A 20,191-nucleotide genomic window follows, 5' to 3' on the forward strand; every position below is an offset into this window, starting at 1 on the left:
ATCGGGGGCTACCCCTTCATGCTGTCTTAGTGGCAGCAGCAGGCTTTTTGGCCTGTTTACCCTTGCTCCAAGCCTGGTTAGGTCTCCAGGTTGGCTTGGATTGAGCAAAGTTCCCCTCTTGCTTTGCAGCAGGGGAAGAGGAAGCGGGACCACCCTTTCGAAAGGAACAAAAATTATTTTGTTTGGTCCTTGTCTTATTTGACTTATCTTGAGGGAGGGCATGACCCTTCCCTCCAGTGATGTCTGAAATGATCTCTTTCAGTGCAGGCCCGAATAGGGTCTTACCTTTGAAAGGGATGCTCAAAAGCTTAGATTTAGATGACGCATCAGCTGACCAGGACTTAAGCCATAACGCTCTTCGCGCTAAAATGGCAAAACCTGAATTCTTTGCCGCTAACTTAGCAAGATGAAAAGCGGCGTCTGTAATAAAAGAATTAGCCAACTTAAGGGCCTTAATTCTGTGTAAAATATCATCTAGTGGGGTCTCCATCTGAAGAGCCTCTTCTAGAGCCTCAAACCAAAAAGCAGCTGCAGTGGAACAATGCACGCTATAGGTTGAAGAAGAAAACCCTCTTCTGAACAAAAATTTTCTTTAGGAGACCCTCTATCTTTTTATCCATAGGATCAATGAAAGCACAACTGTCTTCAATAGGTATATAGTTGTACGCTTAGCCAGAGTAGAAATAGCTCCCTCCACCTTAGGGACCGTCTGCCATGAGTCCTTTATGGTGTCAGAAATAGGGAATATTTTCTTAAAAAAAGGAGGGGGAGCGAACGGAATACCTGGTCTATCCCACTCCTTAGTAACAATGTCCGAAATCCTCTTAGGGACCGGAAAAACATCAGTGTAAACAGGAACCTCTAAATATTTGTCCATCTTACACAATTTCTCTGGAACGACAATAGGGTCACAATCATCCAGAGTAGCTAAAATCTCCCTGAGAAATAAACGGAGGTGCTCTAGCTTAAATTTAAATGCCGTCATATCTGAATCTGTCTGAGGGAACATCTTTCCTAAATCAGAAATCTCTCCCTCAGACAGCAAATCCCTCATCCCTACCTCAGAACATTGTGAGGGAATATCGGATACGGCTACTAAAGTGTCAGAAGGCTCAGCATTTGTTCTTAACCCAGAGCTACTGCGCTTCCCTTGCAACCCTGGCAGTTTAGATAAAACCTCTGTGAGGCTAGTATTCATAACTGAAGCCATATCTTGCAAGGTGAAAGAATTAGACGCACTAGAAGTACTTGGCATAGCTTGTGCGGGCGTAACTGGTTGTGACACTTGGGGAGAACTAGATGGCGAAACCTGATTTACTTCTGTCTGAGAATCATTTAATGCCAAATTCTTATAAGTCAAAATATGCTGTTTGCAATATATAGACATATCAGTACAATTGGGACACATTCTTAGAGGGGGTTCCACAATGGCTTCTAAACAAATTGAACAATGAGTTTCCTCAGTGTCAGACATGTTTAACAGGCTAGTAATGAAGCAAGCAAGCAAAACACTTTATTTAATGAAAAAAACACAATATGCAAAAATGGTACTGTACCTTTAAGAGAAAAAAAGGCATACACAAACTGCAAAACAGGTTAAAATTGCTTCAAAAATTCCGAAATTTTAACAGTGTACCCACTAAGCTTTAGAAGGATTGCACCACAAGTAAAACATAATTTATGCTTACCTGATAAATTCCTTTCTTCTGTAGTGTGATCAGTCCACGGGTCATCATTACTTCTGGGATATTAACTGCTCCCCTACAGGAAGTGCAAGAGGATTCACCCAGCAGAGCTGCATATAGCTCCTCCCCTCTACGTCACTCCCAGTCATTCGACCAAGGACCAACGAGAAAGGAAAAGCCAAGGGTGAAGTGGTGACTGGAGTATAAATTAAAAAATATTTACCTGCCTTAAAAACAGGGCGGGCCGTGGACTGATCACACTACAGAAGAAAGGAATTTATCAGGTAAGCATAAATTATGTTTTCTTCTGTTAAGTGTGATCAGTCCACGGGTCATCATTACTTCTGGGATATCAATACCAAAGCAAAAGTACACGGATGACGGGAGGGATAGGCAGACTCTTTATACAGAAGGAACCACTGCCTGAAGAACCTTTCTCCCAAAAATAGCCTCCGATGAAGCAAAGGTGTCAAATTTGTAAAATTTGGAAAAAGTATGAAGCGAAGACCAAGTTGCAGCCTTGCAAATCTGTTCAACAGAGGCCTCATTCTTGAAGGCCCAAGTGGAAGCCACAGCTCTAGTAGAATGAGCTGTAATTCTTTCAGGGGGCTGCTGTCCAGCAGTCTCATAAGCTAAACAAATTATGCTACGAAGCCAAAAAGAAAGAGAGGTAGCGGAAGCTTTTTGACCTCTCCTCTGCCCAGAGTAAATGACAAACAGAGAAGACGTTTGTCGGAATTCCTTAGTTGCCTGCAAGTAAAATTTTAGAGCCCGGACTACATCCAGGTTGTGCAGTAGACGTTCCTTCTTTGAAGAAGGATTTGGGCATAAAGAAGGAACAACAATCTCTTGATTGATATTCCTGTTAGTAACTACCTTAGGTAAGAACCCAGGTTTAGTACGCAGGACTACCTTATCCGAATGAAAAATCAAATAAGGAGAATCACAATGTAAGGCTGATAATTCAGAGACTCTTCGAGCCGAGGAAATAGCCATTAAAAATAGAACTTTCCAAGATAACAACTTTATATCAATGGAATGAAGGGGTTCAAACGGAACGCCCTGTAAAACATTAAGAACAAGGTTTAAACTCCATGGTGGAGCAACAGTTTTAAACACAGGCTTAATCCTGGCCAAAGCCTGACAAAAAGCCTGGACGTCAGGAACTTCTGACAGACGTTTGTGTAACAGAATGGACAGAGCTGAGATCTGTCCCTTTAATGAACTAGCAGAAAAACATAATTTATGCTTACCTGATAAATTCCTTTCTTCTGTTGTGTGATCAGTCCACGGGTCATCATTACTTCTGGGATATAACTCCTCCCCAACAGGAAATGCAAGAGGATTCACCCAGCAGAGCTGCATATAGCTCCTCCCCTCTACGTCACACCCAGTCATTCGACCAAGAATCAACGAGAAAGGAGAAACCAAGGGTGAAGTGGTGACTGGAGTATAATTTAAAAGATATTTACCTGCCTTAAAAAACAGGGCGGGCCGTGGACTGATCACACAACAGAAGAAAGGAATTTATCAGGTAAGCATAAATTATGTTTTCTTCTGTTATGTGTGATCAGTCCACGGGTCATCATTACTTCTGGGATACCAATACCAAAGCAAAAGTACACGGATGACGGGAGGGATAGGCAGGCTCATTATACAGAAGGAACCACTGCCTGAAGAACCTTTCTCCCAAAAATAGCCTCCGAAGAAGCAAAAGTGTCAAATTTGTAAAATTTGGAAAAAGTATGAAGCGAAGACCAAGTTGCAGCCTTGCAAATCTGTTCAACAGAGGCCTCATTCTTAAAGGCCCAAGTGGAAGCCACAGCTCTAGTAGAATGAGCTGTAATTCTTTCAGGAGGCTGCTGTCCAGCAGTCTCATAGGCTAAACGAATTATGCTACGAAGCCAGAAGGAGAGAGAGGTAGCCGAAGCCTTATGACCTCTCCTCTGACCAGAGTACACGACAAACAGGGAAGACGTTTGTCGAAAATCCTTAGTTGCCTGCAAGTAGAACTTGAGGGCACGAACTACATCCAGATTGTGTAGAAGACGTTCCTTCTTTGAAGAAGGATTCGGGCACAGGGAAGGCACCACGATCTCTTGATTGATGTTCCTGTTAGTGACTACCTTAGGTAAGAACCCAGGTTTTGTACGCAGAACTACCTTATCTGAATGAAAAATCAAATAAGGAGAATCACAATGTAAAGCTGATAACTCAGAGACTCTCCGAGCCGAAGAAATAGCCATTAAAAATAACACTTTCCAAGATAACAACTTTATATCAATGGAATGAAGGGGTTCAAACGGAACTCCTTGTAGAACGTTAAGAACAAGGTTTAAACTCCATGGCGGAGCAACAGTTTTAAACACAGGCTTGATCCTAGCTAAAGCCTGACAAAAGGCCTGGACGTCTGGATTTTCTGACAGACGCCTGTGTAACAAGATGGACAGAGCTGAGATCTGTCCCTTTAATGAACTAGCCGATAAACCCTTTTCTAAACCTTCTTGTAGAAAGGACAATATCCTAGGAATCCTAAACTTACTCCAGGAGTAACCCTTGGATTCGCACCAGTATAGGTATTTACGCCATATCTTATGGTAAATCCTTCTGGTAACAGGCTTCCTAGCCTGTATCAGGGTATCAATAACCGACTCAGAAAAACCACGTTTTGATAAAATCAAGCGTTCAATTTCCAAGCAGTCAGCTTCAGAGAAGTTAGATTTTGATGTTTGAATGGACCCTGTATCAGAAGGTCCTGTCTTAGAGGTAGAGACCAAGGCGGACAGGATGACATGTCCACTAGATCTGCATACCAAGTCCTGCGTGGCCATGCAGGCGCTATTAGAATCACTGATGCTCTCTCCTGTTTGATTTTGGCAATCAATCGAGGAAGCAGCGGGAAGGGTGGAAACACATAAGCCATCCCGAAGTTCCAAGGTGCTGTCAAAGCATCTATCAGAACCGCTCCCGGATCCCTGGATCTGGACCCGTAGCGAGGAAGTTTGGCGTTCTGGCGAGACGCCATGAGATCTATCTCTGGTTTGCCCCAACGTCGAAGTATTTGGGCAAAGACCTCCGGATGAAGTTCCCACTCCCCCGGATGAAAAGTCTGGCGACTCAAGAAATCCGCCTCCCAGTTCTCCACTCCCGGGATGTGGATTGCTGACAGGTGGCAAGAGTGAGACTCTGCCCAGCGAATTATCTTTGATACTTCCATCATTGCTAGGGAGCTTCTTGTCCCTCCTTGATGGTTGATGTAAGCTACAGTCGTGATGTTGTCCGACTGAAACCTGATGAACCCCCGAGTTTTTAACTGGGGCCAAGCCAGAAGGGCATTGAGAACTGCTCTCAATTCCAGAATGTTTATTGGCAGGAGACTTTCCTCCTGATTCCATTGTCCCTGAGCCTTCAGAGAATTCCAGACAGCGCCCCAACCTAGTAGGCTGGCGTCTGTTGTTACAATTGTCCAGTCCGGCCTGCTGAATGGCATCCCCCTGGACAGATGTGGCCGAGAAAGCCACCATAGAAGAGAGTTTCTGGTCTCTTGATCCAGATTCAGAGTAGGGGACAAGTCTGAGTAATCCCCATTCCACTGACTCAGCATGCACAATTGCAGCGGTCTGAGATGTAGACGTGCAAAGGGTACTATGTCCATTGCTGCTACCATTAAGCCGATCACCTCCATGCATTGAGCTACTGACGGGAGTTGAATGGAATGAAGGACACGGCATGCATTTAGAAGCTTTGTTAATCTGTCTTCTGTCAGATAAATCTTCATTTCTACAGAATCTATAAGAGTCCCCAAGAATGGAACTCTTGTGAGAGGAAAGAGAGAACTCTTCTTTTCGTTCACTTTCCATCCATGCGACCTTAGAAATGCCAGAACTAACTCTGTATGAGACTTGGCAGTTTGAAAGCTTGAAGCTTGTATCAGAATGTCGTCTAGGTACGGAGCTACCGAAATTCCTCGCGGTCTTAGTACCGCCAGAAGGGCACCCAGAACCTTTGTGAAGATTCTTGGAGCCGTAGCCAATCCGAATGGAAGAGCTACAAACTGGTAATGCCTGTCTAAGAAGGCAAACCTTAGATACCGGTAATGATCTTTGTGAATCGGTATGTGAAGGTAAGCATCCTTTAAATCCACTGTGGTCATGTACTGACCCTTTTGGATCATGGGTAAGATTGTCCGAATAGTTTCCATTTTGAACGATGGAACTCTTAGGAATCTGTTTAGGATCTTTAAATCCAAGATTGGCCTGAAAGTTCCCTCTTTTTTGGGAACCACAAACAGGTTTGAGTAAAAACCTTGTCCTTGTTCCGACCGCGGAACCGGATGGATCACTCCCATTAATAACAGATCTTGTACACAGCGTAGAAACGCTTCTTTCTTTATCTGGTTTGTTGACAACCTTGACAGATGAAATCTCCCTTTTGGGGGAGAGAATTTGAAGTCTAGAAGGTATCCCTGAGATATGATCTCTAGCGCCCAGGGATCCTGAACATCTCTTGCCCAAGCCTGGGCGAAGAGAGAGAGTCTGCCCCCCACTAGATCCGGTCCCGGATCGGGGGCCCTCGATTCATGCTGTCTTTGGGGCAGCAGCAGGTTTCCTGGCCTGCTTGCCCTTGTTCCAGGACTGGTTAGGTTTCCAGCCTTGTCTGTAACGAGCAACAGCTCCTTCCTGTTTTGGTGCAGTGGAAGTTGGTGCTGCTCCTGCTTTGAAATTCCGAAAGGGACGAAAATTAGACTGTCTAGCCTTAGCTTTGGCTTTGTCTTGAGGCAGGGCGTGGCCCTTACCTCCTGTAATGTCAGCGATAATTTCTTTCAAACCGGGCCCAAATAAAGTTTGCCCCTTGAAAGGTATATTAAGTAATTTGGACTTAGAAGTTACATCAGCTGACCAGGATTTTAGCCACAGCGCCCTACGTGCCTGAATAGCGAATCCTGAGTTCTTAGCCGTAAGTTTGGTTAAATGTACTACGGCCTCCGAAATGAATGAATTAGCTAGTTTAAGGACTCTAAGCCTGTCCGTAATGTCGTCCAGCGTAGCTGAACTAAGGTTCTCTTCCAGAGACTCAATCCAAAATGCTGCCGCAGCCGTAATCGGCGCGATGCATGCAAGGGGTTGCAATATAAAACCTTGTTGAACAAACATTTTCTTAAGGTAACCCTCTAATTTTTTATCCATTGGATCTGAAAAAGCACAGCTATCCTCCACCGGGATAGTGGTACGCTTAGCTAAAGTAGAAACTGCTCCCTCCACCTTAGGGACCGTTTGCCATAAGTCCCGTGTGGTGGCGTCTATTGGAAACATCTTTCTAAATATTGGAGGGGGTGAGAACGGCACACCGGGTCTATCCCACTCCTTAGTAACAATTTCAGTTAGTCTCTTAGGTATAGGAAAAACGTCAGTACTCGCCGGTACCGCAAAGTATTTATCCAACCTACACAATTTCTCAGGTATTGCAACAGTGTTACAATCATTAAGAGCCGCTAAAACCTCCCCTAGTAATACACGGAGGTTCTCCAATTTAAATTTAAAATTTGAAATATCTGAATCCAATCTGTTTGGATCAGAACCGTCACCCACAGAATGAAGCTCTCCGTCCTCATGCTCTGCAAGCTGTGACGCAGTATCAGACATGGCCCTAGTATTATCAGCGCACTCTGTTCTCACCCCAGAGTGATCACGCTTGCCTCTTAGTTCTGGTAATTTAGCCAAAACTTCAGTCATAACAGTAGCCATATCTTGTAATGTTATCTGTAATGGCCGCCCAGATGTACTAGGCGCCACAATATCACGCACCTCCCGGGCGGGAGATGCAGGTACTGACACGTGAGGCGAGTTAGTCGGCATAACTCTCCCCTCGCTGTTTGGTGAAATTTGTTCAATTTGTACAGATTGGCTTTTATTTAAAGTAGCATCAATACAGTTAGTACATAAATTTCTATTGGGCTCCACCTTGGCATTGGAACAAATGACACAGGTATCTTCCTCTGAATCAGACATGTTTAACACACTAGCAATAAACTTGCAACTTGGTTACAATCTTATTTAACAAAAACGTACTGTGCCTCAAAGAAGCACTAAACGATTAAATGACAGTTGAAATAATGAACTGAAAAACAGTTATCGCATCAATCCTTGAAAAACAACACGACTTTTAGCAAAGGTTTGTTCCCATTAGTAAAGTAACAATAATTAAATTTGAAACATAAAAATTACAGAGCAACGTCTTTTAATCACAGTCAATATATAAGTCTCACAGCTCTGCTGAGAGAATCTACCTCCCTCCAAGGAAGTTTGAAGACCCCTGATTTCTGTTAGAGATGAACAGGATCATGCAGGAAATACAAGAGTAACTGACTGGAAATTTTTGATGCGTAGCAAAGAGCGCCAAAAACGGCCCCTCCCCCTCACACACAGCAGTGAGAGAGAAACGAAACTGTCACAATTAAAACAAGCAAACTGCCAAGTGGAAAAATAATGCCCAAACATTTATTCACTCAGTACCTCAGAACATGCAAACGATTCTACATTCCAGCAAAAACGTTTAACATAATAAATACCTATTAAAAGGTTTAATGTACTTTTAACAGAGTAATTCCAGTGAAATACCATCCCCAGAATACTGAAGTGTAGAGTATACATACATGTCATTATAACGGTATGGCAGGATTTTCTCATCAATTCCATTCAGAAAATAAAAACTGCTACATACCTCAATGCAGATTCATCTGCCCGCTGTCCCCTGATCTGAAGCTTTTACCTCCCTCAGATGGCCGAGAAACAGCAATATGATCTTAACTACTCCGGTTAAAATCATAGTAAAAAACTCTGGTAGATTCTTCTTCAAACTCTGCCAGAGAGGTAATAACACGCTCCGGTGCTATTGTAAAATAACAAACTTTTGATTGAAGTTATAAAAACTAAGTATAATCACCATAGTCCTCTAGTCGTTGGGTGCAAGAGAATGACTGGGTGTGACGTAGAGGGGAGGAGCTATATGCAGCTCTGCTGGGTGAATCCTCTTGCATTTCCTGTTGGGGAGGAGTTATATCCCAGAAGTAATGATGACCCGTGGACTGATCACACATAACAGAAGAAAACCCTTTTCTAAACCTTCTTGTAGAAAAGACAATATCCTAGGAATCCTAACCTTACTCCAAGAGTAACCTTTGGATTCACACCAATGTAGGTATTTACGCCATATCTTATGGTAAATCTTTCTGGTAACAGGTTTCCTAGTCTGTATTAAGGTACTAATAACTGACTCAGAAAACCCACGTCTTGATAAAATTAAGCGTTCAATTTCCAAGCAGTCAGCTTCAGAGAAGTTAGATTTTGATGTTTGAAGGGACCCTGTATCAGAAGGTCCTGTTTCAGAGGTAGAGACCAAGGCGGACAGGATGACATGTCCACCAGGTCTGCATACCAAGTCCTGCGTGGCCACGCAGGTGCTATTAGAATCACTGATGCTCTCTCTTGTTTGATTCTGGCTATCAATCGAGGAAGCAACGGGAAGGGTGGAAACACGTAAGCCATCCTGAAGTCCCAAGGTGCTGTCAGAGCATCTATCAGGACTGCTCCTGGATCCCTGGATCTGGACCCGTAACGAGGAAGCTTGGCGTTCTGTCGAGACGCCATGAGATCTATCTCTGGTTTGCCCCAACGTCGAAGTATTTGGGCAAAGACCTCCGGATGAAGTTCCCACTCCCCCGGATGAAAAGTCTGACGACTTAAGAAATCCGCCTCCCAGTTCTCCACTCCCGGGATGTGGATAGCTGACAGGTGGCAAGAGTGAGACTCTGCCCAGCGAATTATCTTTGATACTTCCATCATAGCTAGGGAGCTTCTTGTCCCTCCCTGATGGTTGATGTAAGCTACAGTCGTGATGTTGTCCGACTGAAACCTGATGAACCCCCGAGTTGTCAACTGGGGCCAAGCCAGGAGGGCATTGAGAACTGCTCTCAATTCCAGAATGTTTATTGGCAGGAGACTCTCCTCCTGACTCCATAGTCCCTGAGCCTTCAGGGAATTCCAGACGGCACCCCAACCTAGAAGGCTGGCGTCTGTTGTTACAATTGTCCAGTCTGGTCTGCTGAATGGCATCCCCCTGGACAGGTGTGGCCGAGAAAGCCACCATAGAAGAGAATTTCTGGTCTCTTGATCCAGATTCAGAGAAGGGGATAAGTCTGAGTAATCCCCATTCCACTGACCTAGCATGCACAGTTGCAGTGGTCTGAGGTGTAAGCGTGCAAAGGGTACTATGTCCATTGCCGCTACCATTAAGCCGATTACCTCCATACATTGAGCCACTGACGGGTGTTGAATGGAATGAAGAGTGCGGCAAGCACTTTGAAGTCTTGATAGCCTGTCCTCTGTCAGGTAAATCTTCATTTCTACAGAATCTATAAGAGTCCCCAGGAAGGGAACTCTTGTGAGTGGAACGAGTGAACTTTTCTTTTCGTTCACCTTCCATCCATGTGACCTTAGAAATGCCAGCACTAACTCTGTATGAGATTTGGCAGTTTGAAAGCTTGAAGCTTGTATCAGAATGTCGTCTAGGTATGGAGCTACCGAGATTCCCCGCGGTCTTAGTACCGCCAGAAGAGCACCCAGAACCTTTGTGAAGATTCTTGGCGCTGTAGCCAATCCGAATGGAAGAGCCACAAACTGGTAATGCCTGTCTAGGAAGGCAAACCTTAGGTACCGGTAATGATCTTTGTGAATCGGTATGTGCAGGTAAGCATCTTTTAAATCTACAGTGGTCATGTACTGACCCTCTTGGATCATAGGTAAAATTGTCCGAATAGTCTCCATCTTGAACGATGGAACTCTTAGGAATTTGTTTAGGATCTTTAAGTCCAGGATTGGTCTGAAAGTTCCCTCTTTTTTGGGAACCACAAACAGATTTGAGTAAAACCCCTGTCCCTGTTCCGATCGTGGAACTGGATGGATTACTCCCATTAACAAGAGCTCTTGTACGCAGCGTAGAAAAGCCTCTTTCTTTGTCTGGATTGTTGACAATCTTGACAGATGAAATCTCTCTCTTGGAGGAGAGTATTTGAAGTCCAGAAGGTATCCCTGAGATATTATCTCTAGCGCCCAGGGATCCTGAACATCTCTTGCCCAAGCCTGGGCGAAGAGAGAAAGTCTGCCCCCCACTAGATCCGATCCCGGATCGGGGGCCCTCAATTCATGCTGTTTTGGGGGCAGCAGCAGGTTTCCTAGTCTGCTTGCCCTTGTTCCAGGACTGGTTAGGTTTCCAGCCTTGTCTGTAGCGAGCAACAGCTCCTTCCTGTTTTGGTGCAGAGGAAGTTGATGCTGCTCCTGCTTTGAAATTACGAAAGGAACGAAAACTAGACTGTCTAGTCTTGGCTTTGGCTTTGTCCTGAGGCAGGGCATGGCCTTTACCTCCTGTAATGTCAGCGATAATCTCTTTCAACCCGGGCCCGAATAAGGTCTGCCCTTTGAAAGGTATATTAAGCAATTTAGACTTAGAAGTAACATCAGCTGACCAGGATTTTAGCCACAGCGCCCTGCGTGCCTGAATGGCGAATCCTGAATTCTTCGCCGTAAGTTTAGTAAGATGTACTACGGCCTCCGAAATGAATGAATTAGCTAGTTTAAGGACTCTAAGCCTGTCCGTAATGTCGTCCAGAGTAGCTGAACCAATGTTCTCTTCCAGAGACTCAATCCAGAATGCCGCTGCAGCCGTGATCGGCGCAATGCATGCAAGGGGTTGCAATATAAAACCTTGTTGAACAAACATTTTCTTAAGGTAACCCTCTAACTTTTTATCCATTGGATCTGAAAAAGCACAGCTATCCTCCACCGGGATAGTGGTACGCTTAGCTAAAGTAGAAACTGCTCCCTCCACCTTAGGGACCGTTTGCCATAAGTCCCTTGTGGTGGCGTCTATTGGAAACATTTTTCTAAATATCGGAGGGGGTGAGAACGGCACACCGGGTCTATCCCACTCCTTAGTAACAATTTCAGTAAGTCTCTTAGGTATAGGAAAAACCTCAGTACTCGTTGGTACCGCAAAATATTTATCCAACCTACACATTTTCTCTGGTATTGCAACTGTGTTACAATCATTCAGAGCCGCTAACACCTCCCCTAGTAATACACGGAGGTTTTCCAGTTTAAATTTAAAATTTGAAATATCTGAATCCAGTCTGTTTGGATCAGAACCGTCACCCACAGAATGAAGTTCTCCGTCCTCATGTTCTGCCACCTGTGACGCAGTGTCTGACATGGCCCTAATATTATCAGCGCACTCTGTTCTCACCCCAGAGTGATCACTCTTACCTTTTAGTTCTGGTAATTTAGCCAAAACTTCAGTCATAACAGTAGCCATATCCTGTAATGTGATTTGTAATGGCCGCCCAGCTGTACTCGGCGCTACAATATCACGCACCTCCCTCTGAGCGGGAGATGTAGGTACTGACACGTGAGGCGAGTTAGTCGGCATAACTCTCCCCTCGTTGTTTGGTGAAATTTGTTCAATTTGTACAGATTGATTTTTATTTAAAGTAGCATCAATACAGTTAGTACATAAATTTCTATTGGGCTCCACTTTGGCATTGCAACAAATGACACAGGTATCATCCTCTGAATCAGACATGTTTAACACACTAGCAAATAAACTTGCAACTTGGAAATACAATTCAAATAGAATAATATTAAAACGTACTGTGCCTTTAAGAAGCACAGAAGATCTATGACAGTTAAAAATTAATAAATTGAAACAGTTATAGCCTCAATCCTTGTAAACAACACAACTTTAGCAAAGGTTTAATCCCATTAGCAAAGATAACAATTTCTGAAAGCAGGAAACAAATTACAGAATAAAAGTTTTTATTTCAGTCAAACTATAATTCTCACAGCTCTGCTGAGAGAAATTACCTCCCTCAAAATAAGTTTTGAAGACCCCTGAGCTCTGTAGAGATGAACCAGATCATGCAGGGAATACAATGAGTTGCTGACTGAAATATTTGATGCATAGTAAAAGCGCCCCTCCCCCACACACACAGCAGTGAGGGAGAACAGAAACTGACAGAAAAAAACAGATTTAAGCAACTGCCAAGTGGAAAAATGGTGCCCAAACATTTATTCACTCAGTACCTCAGCAAATGAAAACGATTTTACATTCCAGCAAAAACGTTAAACATAATCTCTAGTTATTAAACAGCTTTATGTCTTTCTTACAGTGTAATTCTAGTGAAGTACCATTCTCCCAGAATACTGAAGTGTAAAGTATACATACATGACATTATATCGGTATGGCAGGATTTTCTCATCAATTCCATTGTCAGAAAATAAAAACTGCTACATACCTCTATGCAGATTCATCTGCCCGCTGTCCCCTGATCTGAAGTTTACCTCACTCCTCAGATGGCCGAGAACAGCAATATGATCTTAACTACTCCGGCTAAAATCATAGCAAAACTCTGGTAGATTCTTCCTCAAACTCTGCCAGAGAGGTAATAACACACTCCGGTGCTATTTTAAAATAACAAACTTTTGATTGAAGATATAAAACTAAGTATAATCACCATAGTCCTCTCACACGACCTATCTAGTTGCTGGGTGCAAGAGAATGACTGGGAGTGACGTAGAGGGGAGGAGCTATATGCAGCTCTGCTGGGTGAATCCTCTTGCACTTCCTGTAGGGGAGCAGTTAATATCCCAGAAGTAATGATGACCCGTGGACTGATCACACTTAACAGAAGAAAAAAGCAATAGACCTCCAAATTAAAACGGATTGATAAGTGTCTAAAACCGGTTAAAAAAAACCCTAAAGCACCTCTGCCCTTAGGAAGCGATAATATGGGGTTTTAAACCTTCAATTAGTCCCTCAGAAGACTCTCAGGACCTCAGGAGAAGTTGCTTGTAAATCTACACAAAACTAACAAACCCTGCCTGAAAGCCATGTGGGTTATAAACAACCCCAAAGAACCCTCAAGCAAATGTCCCATAAAACAGAAAATGTTACTCCCAGACACAAAAAGGTTTGTCCCAAATTCACATAAACTGAGTGCCCACAAAAAATTAACCCTTTATGCAAGCTAGTAAAAGCGTCTGATAACACTAGGATTACTGCTTACCCTTCCCCTAATGGGGACACTGTCAGCCTTTCTGAGTTAACACAGTTTCTGCAGAAAATATGACTGAACATACCTCATTGCTGTATAGCAAGAAACTGTTCCTCACACTGAAGTTTTCCTGTACTCCTCAGCTTCTGTGGGAACAGCAGTGGACCTTAGTTACTAATGCTAAGATCATCATCCTGCAGGCAGAAATCTTCATCTATGTCCTGCCTGAGAGTAAATAGTACAACACCGGTACCATTTAAAAATAACAAACACTTGATTGAAGATAAAATAAAACTAACAGTTTAACACCTCTTCTCTTTACCCTTCCTGCTTAGAGCAAGCAAAGAGAATGACTGGGGGGTGGAGTTAAGGGGGGAGCTATATAGACAGCTCTGCTGTGGTGCTCTCTTTGCTACTTCCTGTCAGGAAGGACAATATCCCACAAGTTAGGATGAATCTGTGGACTCGGTACATCTTGCAAAAGAAATATTCGTGTACGCTGTCCTTGTCAGTGTAGCCACCTAAGTTTTAAACAACGTAGCTCTACATTTTAGCAATTTTTATAGAAACTGCTTAGCCCAGATCTAAATTTGAGATGCTCAGCAGTAAAAATGTGTGGTATATAATTAAAATCAATGTAAATCATAGTTAATTCAATGATTTGTGTTGGTTTTCATTAATTATTTTTTATTATAATTTTTACACTGTTCCTCATTTTTGAGTAAATCAAAAATATGTTAGCACTTTACAAAAGTTAAATATGCTTATTCTCTGTGTACAAGTGATTATTAACTATTTGTATCTAAGAGAAATGTATAACAATCTTAATGTTAAAGGTACAGTCTACTCCAAAAATGTTATTGTTTAAAAAGATAGATAATGTCTTTTTTACCCATTTCTAAATTTTGCATAACCAACATGGTTATATTATATATAATTACCTTTGTGATTACCTTGTATCTAAGCCTCTTCTGACAGCCCCCTGATCACATGACTTTATCTATTGACTTGCATTTTATCTAATTAGTGAAGTGTCTACCACAAACCACGGGCGTGAGCACAATGTTATCTATATGGCTCACATGAACTAGCACCCCCTGTTGTGAAAAGCTAATAAAAAGCATGTGATAAGAGGCTGTTTTTGGTGGTATAAAAACACAGAAATTTAGAGGTTTAAAGGTTATAAAGTATATTAATTTAAAAGTGTTGGTTATGCAAAACTGGGGAATGGGTAGAAAAGGCATTATCTATTTTTTTAAACAATAACAATTCTGGGGTAGACTGTCCCTTTAACATTTGCCGTGCGTTAATGAGGACTTTCTACTTGCTAGACCTAAAATCACGTTCCATCTGCCTCAGACTGCATGTCTTAAAAAGGTACATGAAACCCAATTTTAAACAACTTTCTAATTTACTTTTATTATCTAATCTGCTACATTCTCTTGATATCATTTTCTGAAAAGCATATCTAAAAAGGCTCAGTAACTGCTGATTGGTGGCTGCACAGATGCCTCGAGTGATTGGTTCACCCATGTGCATAGCTATTTTTTTTTTTCAACAAATGATATCTAAATAATGAAGCAAATTAGATAATAGACATCAATTGGAATGTTTTTTAAAATTGTATGTTTTATCTGAATCATGAAAGAAATATTTTTGGTTTAATGTCCCTTTAAAACCCTATATGATGGTCATAATGGACGATTTGAAAGCTAAGCAATTATGTACAAATATAACAGAAAAGTTTGGTAAAATTAAACTTTTATTTGGATAATAAAGTTTTATATTTTTTTTGGTGGTGCTTATTTTATAATGCCCTTTTATCTTATATTTCTACAGTATATGAGCATTCAGTACCTCACCCTTTTTATACCATCTGTTGAGGGGAACACATGTAGTGGTATATACTGTAGCGTGTCCACACTTTCATTAAAAGGACCTTAAACACTTTGAAATGGTAACATAAAGTGATAAATCGTATAAAACTCTGCAATATACTTTTATTTATTTTGTACCCTTTTCTTGTTATTCCATTCTGAAATTGTGAACTTTTCAGTTCCTGTTTGAAATGCCTGCACACTCCAGTGACCTACTTATAACTGTCACTAATTGGCCACAGCTGAGAAGGCAACCTAAGTTACAACATGGCAGCTCCCATTGTTTTAGACACACTAAAACGTTACACTTATTTTGCCAATATTTAAACAACCAACAAACCTTTCTAGGACTAATCTTTTCTTTGCATGCTTCATTGTATCTAGCATTTAGTGTTTAATGTCCCTTTAAGATAACACCACAACTACTTACCTGTGGGATCAAAGTCATGGGATGAACTAACACTTCGTTCAACTTTCTGCTTTTTGTCAGTAGAGGAGTCTCTGTTCAAAATACTGCCATGCCTGAAAATAACCAAACTAATGTAAATTCTTGAAAGACAAATATACAATTAACAACTATTAATAGAGTTAAAAAAAATAGGAAAATTAAAACTGGAAGAAACCAAGCCTACAAATATTATTGCACAAATGGAGTGGCTAATTTTTTAGTGGCATTTGTGATGGGTGACTGTGACAACCCAAAGTGTCGGGATGCAGTGAGTGACACTGCATAATAATAATAATAAAACAGAATGTGTCACTGCTGTATTAATAAATACTTAGGTTGTTGAATATAATGCTGCAGATACCAATGAACATATTACCAGCCATCACCAGGCTATATCCATGATCCTATGTCAAAGATGTGTCATTCTATTTTTAGGTGTTCAATTGTATTGCTGCAGATAACAATTATGGAGGTAATAGAGCTAATTTTTATATATAAGCATGTTGCTTTTTCCAACTTCTGTGATAGTGTTTTGCGCTTTATATCTACATGTCAAGTTAGAGACGTAAAAAATTATTTTTTTTTCACAATACATTGTAATAAAAAAAATATATATTGAATTAACAAATAATTTAATAATTATATGTTTTTAACAAAGATGATTTAAAAAGTAGGAAAGCTATATAATAAAGGATATGGACTTATACTCTTTATCTCTAGATTATATTTTAAAGAGTATATAAAAAAAAATCGAAATATTTAAATAATTTAATTAGAAATAAAGTAATAAATATATATATATATATATATATATATATATATATATATATATAGCAATATATATATATATGTGTGTATGTGAAATTCAGGTAACGTCAATGGATTACGATATATATATATATATATATATATATATATATATATATATATATATATATATATATATATATATATATATAGAGAGAGAGAGAGAGAGAGATAAATATTTATAATTTAAAAAATATATATACATTTATATGTATAAATGTAGTTTATAGATCACTACTTAAATGTTATTTAATAAATATATTGATTGATAGGAAAACAATCAATATAACATAGTAAATACCCATTATCATCACAACTAGTCATTAGCAAAATATATCAATGAACATTGCTCTGTATAACCTCACCAGTGCATTACATCATGATTAAAACAACTGAGAACAAATATAATTTATTTTCGGAACAAAAGTAGTGACACTATAAATTAGTGTGATGTACTTACTGGCACTGCTCCAAGTAAGGAATGTATCCTAAACTAAAAGTATACAATACATTCCTTACTTTCGAGTGCAGAGAGTGCCGTGTGAAAAATGAAATAAAACGCATGCATGAAATAGAGCGTGCACGCACAAAGTCGTCTCCGTATTTTAAAGCTTCTTATTGGTTGGAAATGATGAGAATTGCGCATGCGCTAAGAATTATATTGCGAACAGCCTGTCTAGCGACTGGAGAGATGATTGGGCACAGGCAGTGGAGATCAATGTGACGTCACGGTGGGCGGCCGAGTTTACGGAACGGAGACATTCTGCATATGAAAAAAAAAAACGGTAAATTGCTATTTGATGTTTAGATGGAAATTGCACAGGACATTAATATAGAGTATGACTATCTAGATTACTAATTGAAACCATAGTGAGTTTACCATCCCTTTAAGGTGAAATCAATACATTTAGTACACATTCTCCTATGGGGCTCCACCATGGCTTTCAAATATAATGAACAAGTAGTTTCCTCTGTGTCAGACATGTTTAAACAGACTAGCAATGAGACTAGCAAGCTTGGTAAACACTTTAAACAAGTTTACAAGCAATATAAAAAACGTTACTGCGCCTTTAAGAAACACAAATTGTCAAAATTTTAAATAACAGTGAAAAAAGGAAATTACACTAACGAAATTTTTACAGTGTATGTAACAAGTTAGCAGAGCATTGCACCCACTTGCAAATAGATGATTAACCCCTTAATACCAAAAACGGAATAATAAATGACAAAAACGTTTTTTAAACAGTCACAACTGCCACAGCTCTACTGTGGCTTTTTACCTCCCTCAAATACGACTTTGAAGCCTTTTGAGCCCTCCAGAGATGTCCTGGATCATGCAGGAAGAAGCTGGATGTCTGTGTCTGTAATTTTTTCTGCGCAAAAAAGCGATAAAATAGCGCCCCTCCCACTCATATTACAACAGTGGAGAGCCTCAGGAAACTGTTTCTAGGCAAAATTCAAGCCAGCCATGTGGAAAAAACTAGGCCCCAATAAGTTTTATCACCAAACACATATAAAAACGATTAAACATGCCAGCAAATGTTTTATATTACATTTTTATAAGAGTATGTATCTCTATTAATAAGCCTGATACCAGTCGCTATCACTGCATTTAAGGCTTTACTTACATTAATCCGGGATCAGCAGCATTTTCTAGCAAATTCCATCCCTAGAAAAATATAACTGCACATACCTTATTGCAGGAAAACCTGCACGCCATTCCCCCTCTGAAGTTACCTCACTCCTCAGAATATGTGAGAACAGCCATGGATCTTAGTTACTTCTGCTAAGATCATAGAAAACGCAGGCAGATTCTTCTTCTAAATACTGCCTGAGATAAACAGTACACTCCGGTACCATTTAAAAATAACAAACTTTTGATTGTAGAAATAAACTAAGCATAAAACACCACTCTCCTCTCACGACCTCCATCTTTGTTGAGAGTTGCAAGAGAATGACTGGATATGGCAGTTGGGGGAGGAGCTATATAGAAGCTCTGCTGTGGGTGATCCTCTTGCAACTTCCTGTTGGGAAGGAGAATATCCCACAAGTAATGGATGATCCGTGGACTGGATACACTTAACAAGAGAAATTAATTTCTTTTACAATATGACAAGTCCACGGATTTCATCCTTACTTGTGGGATTTATCCTCCTGCTAACAGGAAGTGGCAAAGAGCACCACAGCAGAGCTGTATATATACCTACTCCCTCCTCTCCAGCCCCACTCATTCGACCGAAGTTAGGAAGAGAAAGGAAAAGCTAAAGGTGCAGAGGTGACTGAAGTTTACAAAAAATAAATATAACCTAAATCTGTCTTAAAATAACAGGGTGGGCCGTGGACTCGTCATATCGTAAAATAAATTAATTTATCAGGTAAGCATAAATTTACTTTTCTTTTACAAAGATATGACGAGTCCATGGATTTCATCCTTACTTGTGGGATACCAATACCAAAGCTATAGGACACGGATGAAAGGGAGGGACAAGACAGGAACCTAAATGGAAGGCACCACTGCTTGAAGAACCTTTCACCCAAAAACAGCCTCAGACGAAGCAAAAGTATCAAATTTGGAAAATTTGTAAAAAGTATGAAGAGACGACCAAGTCGCAGCCTTGCAAATCTGTTCTACAGAAGCATAGTTTTTAAATGCCCATGAGGAAGCCACAGTCCTAGTAGAATGAGCCGTAATTCTTTCAGGAGGCTGCTGTCCAGCAGTCTCATATGCCAGGTGGATGATACTCTTCAGCCAAAAAGAAAGAGAGGTAGCCGTAGCTTTCTGACCTCTACACTTTCCAGAATAAACAATGAATAATGAAGACGATTGACGGAAATCCTTAGTCGCCTGCAAGTAAAACTTCAAGGCACGGACCACGTCCAGGTTATGCAACTTACGCTCCTTCTTAAAAGAAGGATTAGGACATAAAGAAGGAACAACAATTTCCTGATTAATATTCTTATTTGAAACAACCTTAGGAAGGAACTCAGGTTTGATACGTAAAACCACCGTATCAGAATGAAAGATAAGATAAGGCGAGTCGCATTGTAGTGCTGAAAGCTCAGAAACTCTACGAGCAGAAGAAATAGCAACCAAAAATAAAACTTTCCAAGATAACAACTTATCTTATGGAATGCATGGGTTCAAACGGAACCCCTTGAAGAACACTAAGAACTAAATTCAAACTCCAAGGTGGAGCAATTGGTCTAAATACAGGCTTAATTCTGGTTAGAGCCTGACAAAAAAGACCACGTCTGGAACATCAGCCAAACG

At 40.8% G+C, this 20,191-nt stretch overlaps 1 protein-coding gene across 2 annotated transcripts in view; it reads right to left on the reverse strand.

Moving 5' to 3' along the window:
* The window catches only part of ARHGEF12 (Rho guanine nucleotide exchange factor 12), a 1,204,049-nt gene that overhangs the window by 978,217 nt on the left and 205,641 nt on the right, over positions 1-20,191 (reverse strand). For both annotated transcript variants that reach the window (XM_053691590.1, XM_053691589.1), the window contains exon 2: positions 16,096-16,187. In XM_053691590.1, coding sequence (XP_053547565.1) covers positions 16,096-16,187 — 92 coding nt within the window. The remainder of the gene's footprint in view (positions 1-16,095; positions 16,188-20,191) is intronic.

This window comes from Bombina bombina, chromosome 8 (genome assembly GCF_027579735.1).
Source record: "Bombina bombina isolate aBomBom1 chromosome 8, aBomBom1.pri, whole genome shotgun sequence".
Classification (NCBI taxonomy): Eukaryota; Metazoa; Chordata; class Amphibia; order Anura; family Bombinatoridae; genus Bombina; species Bombina bombina.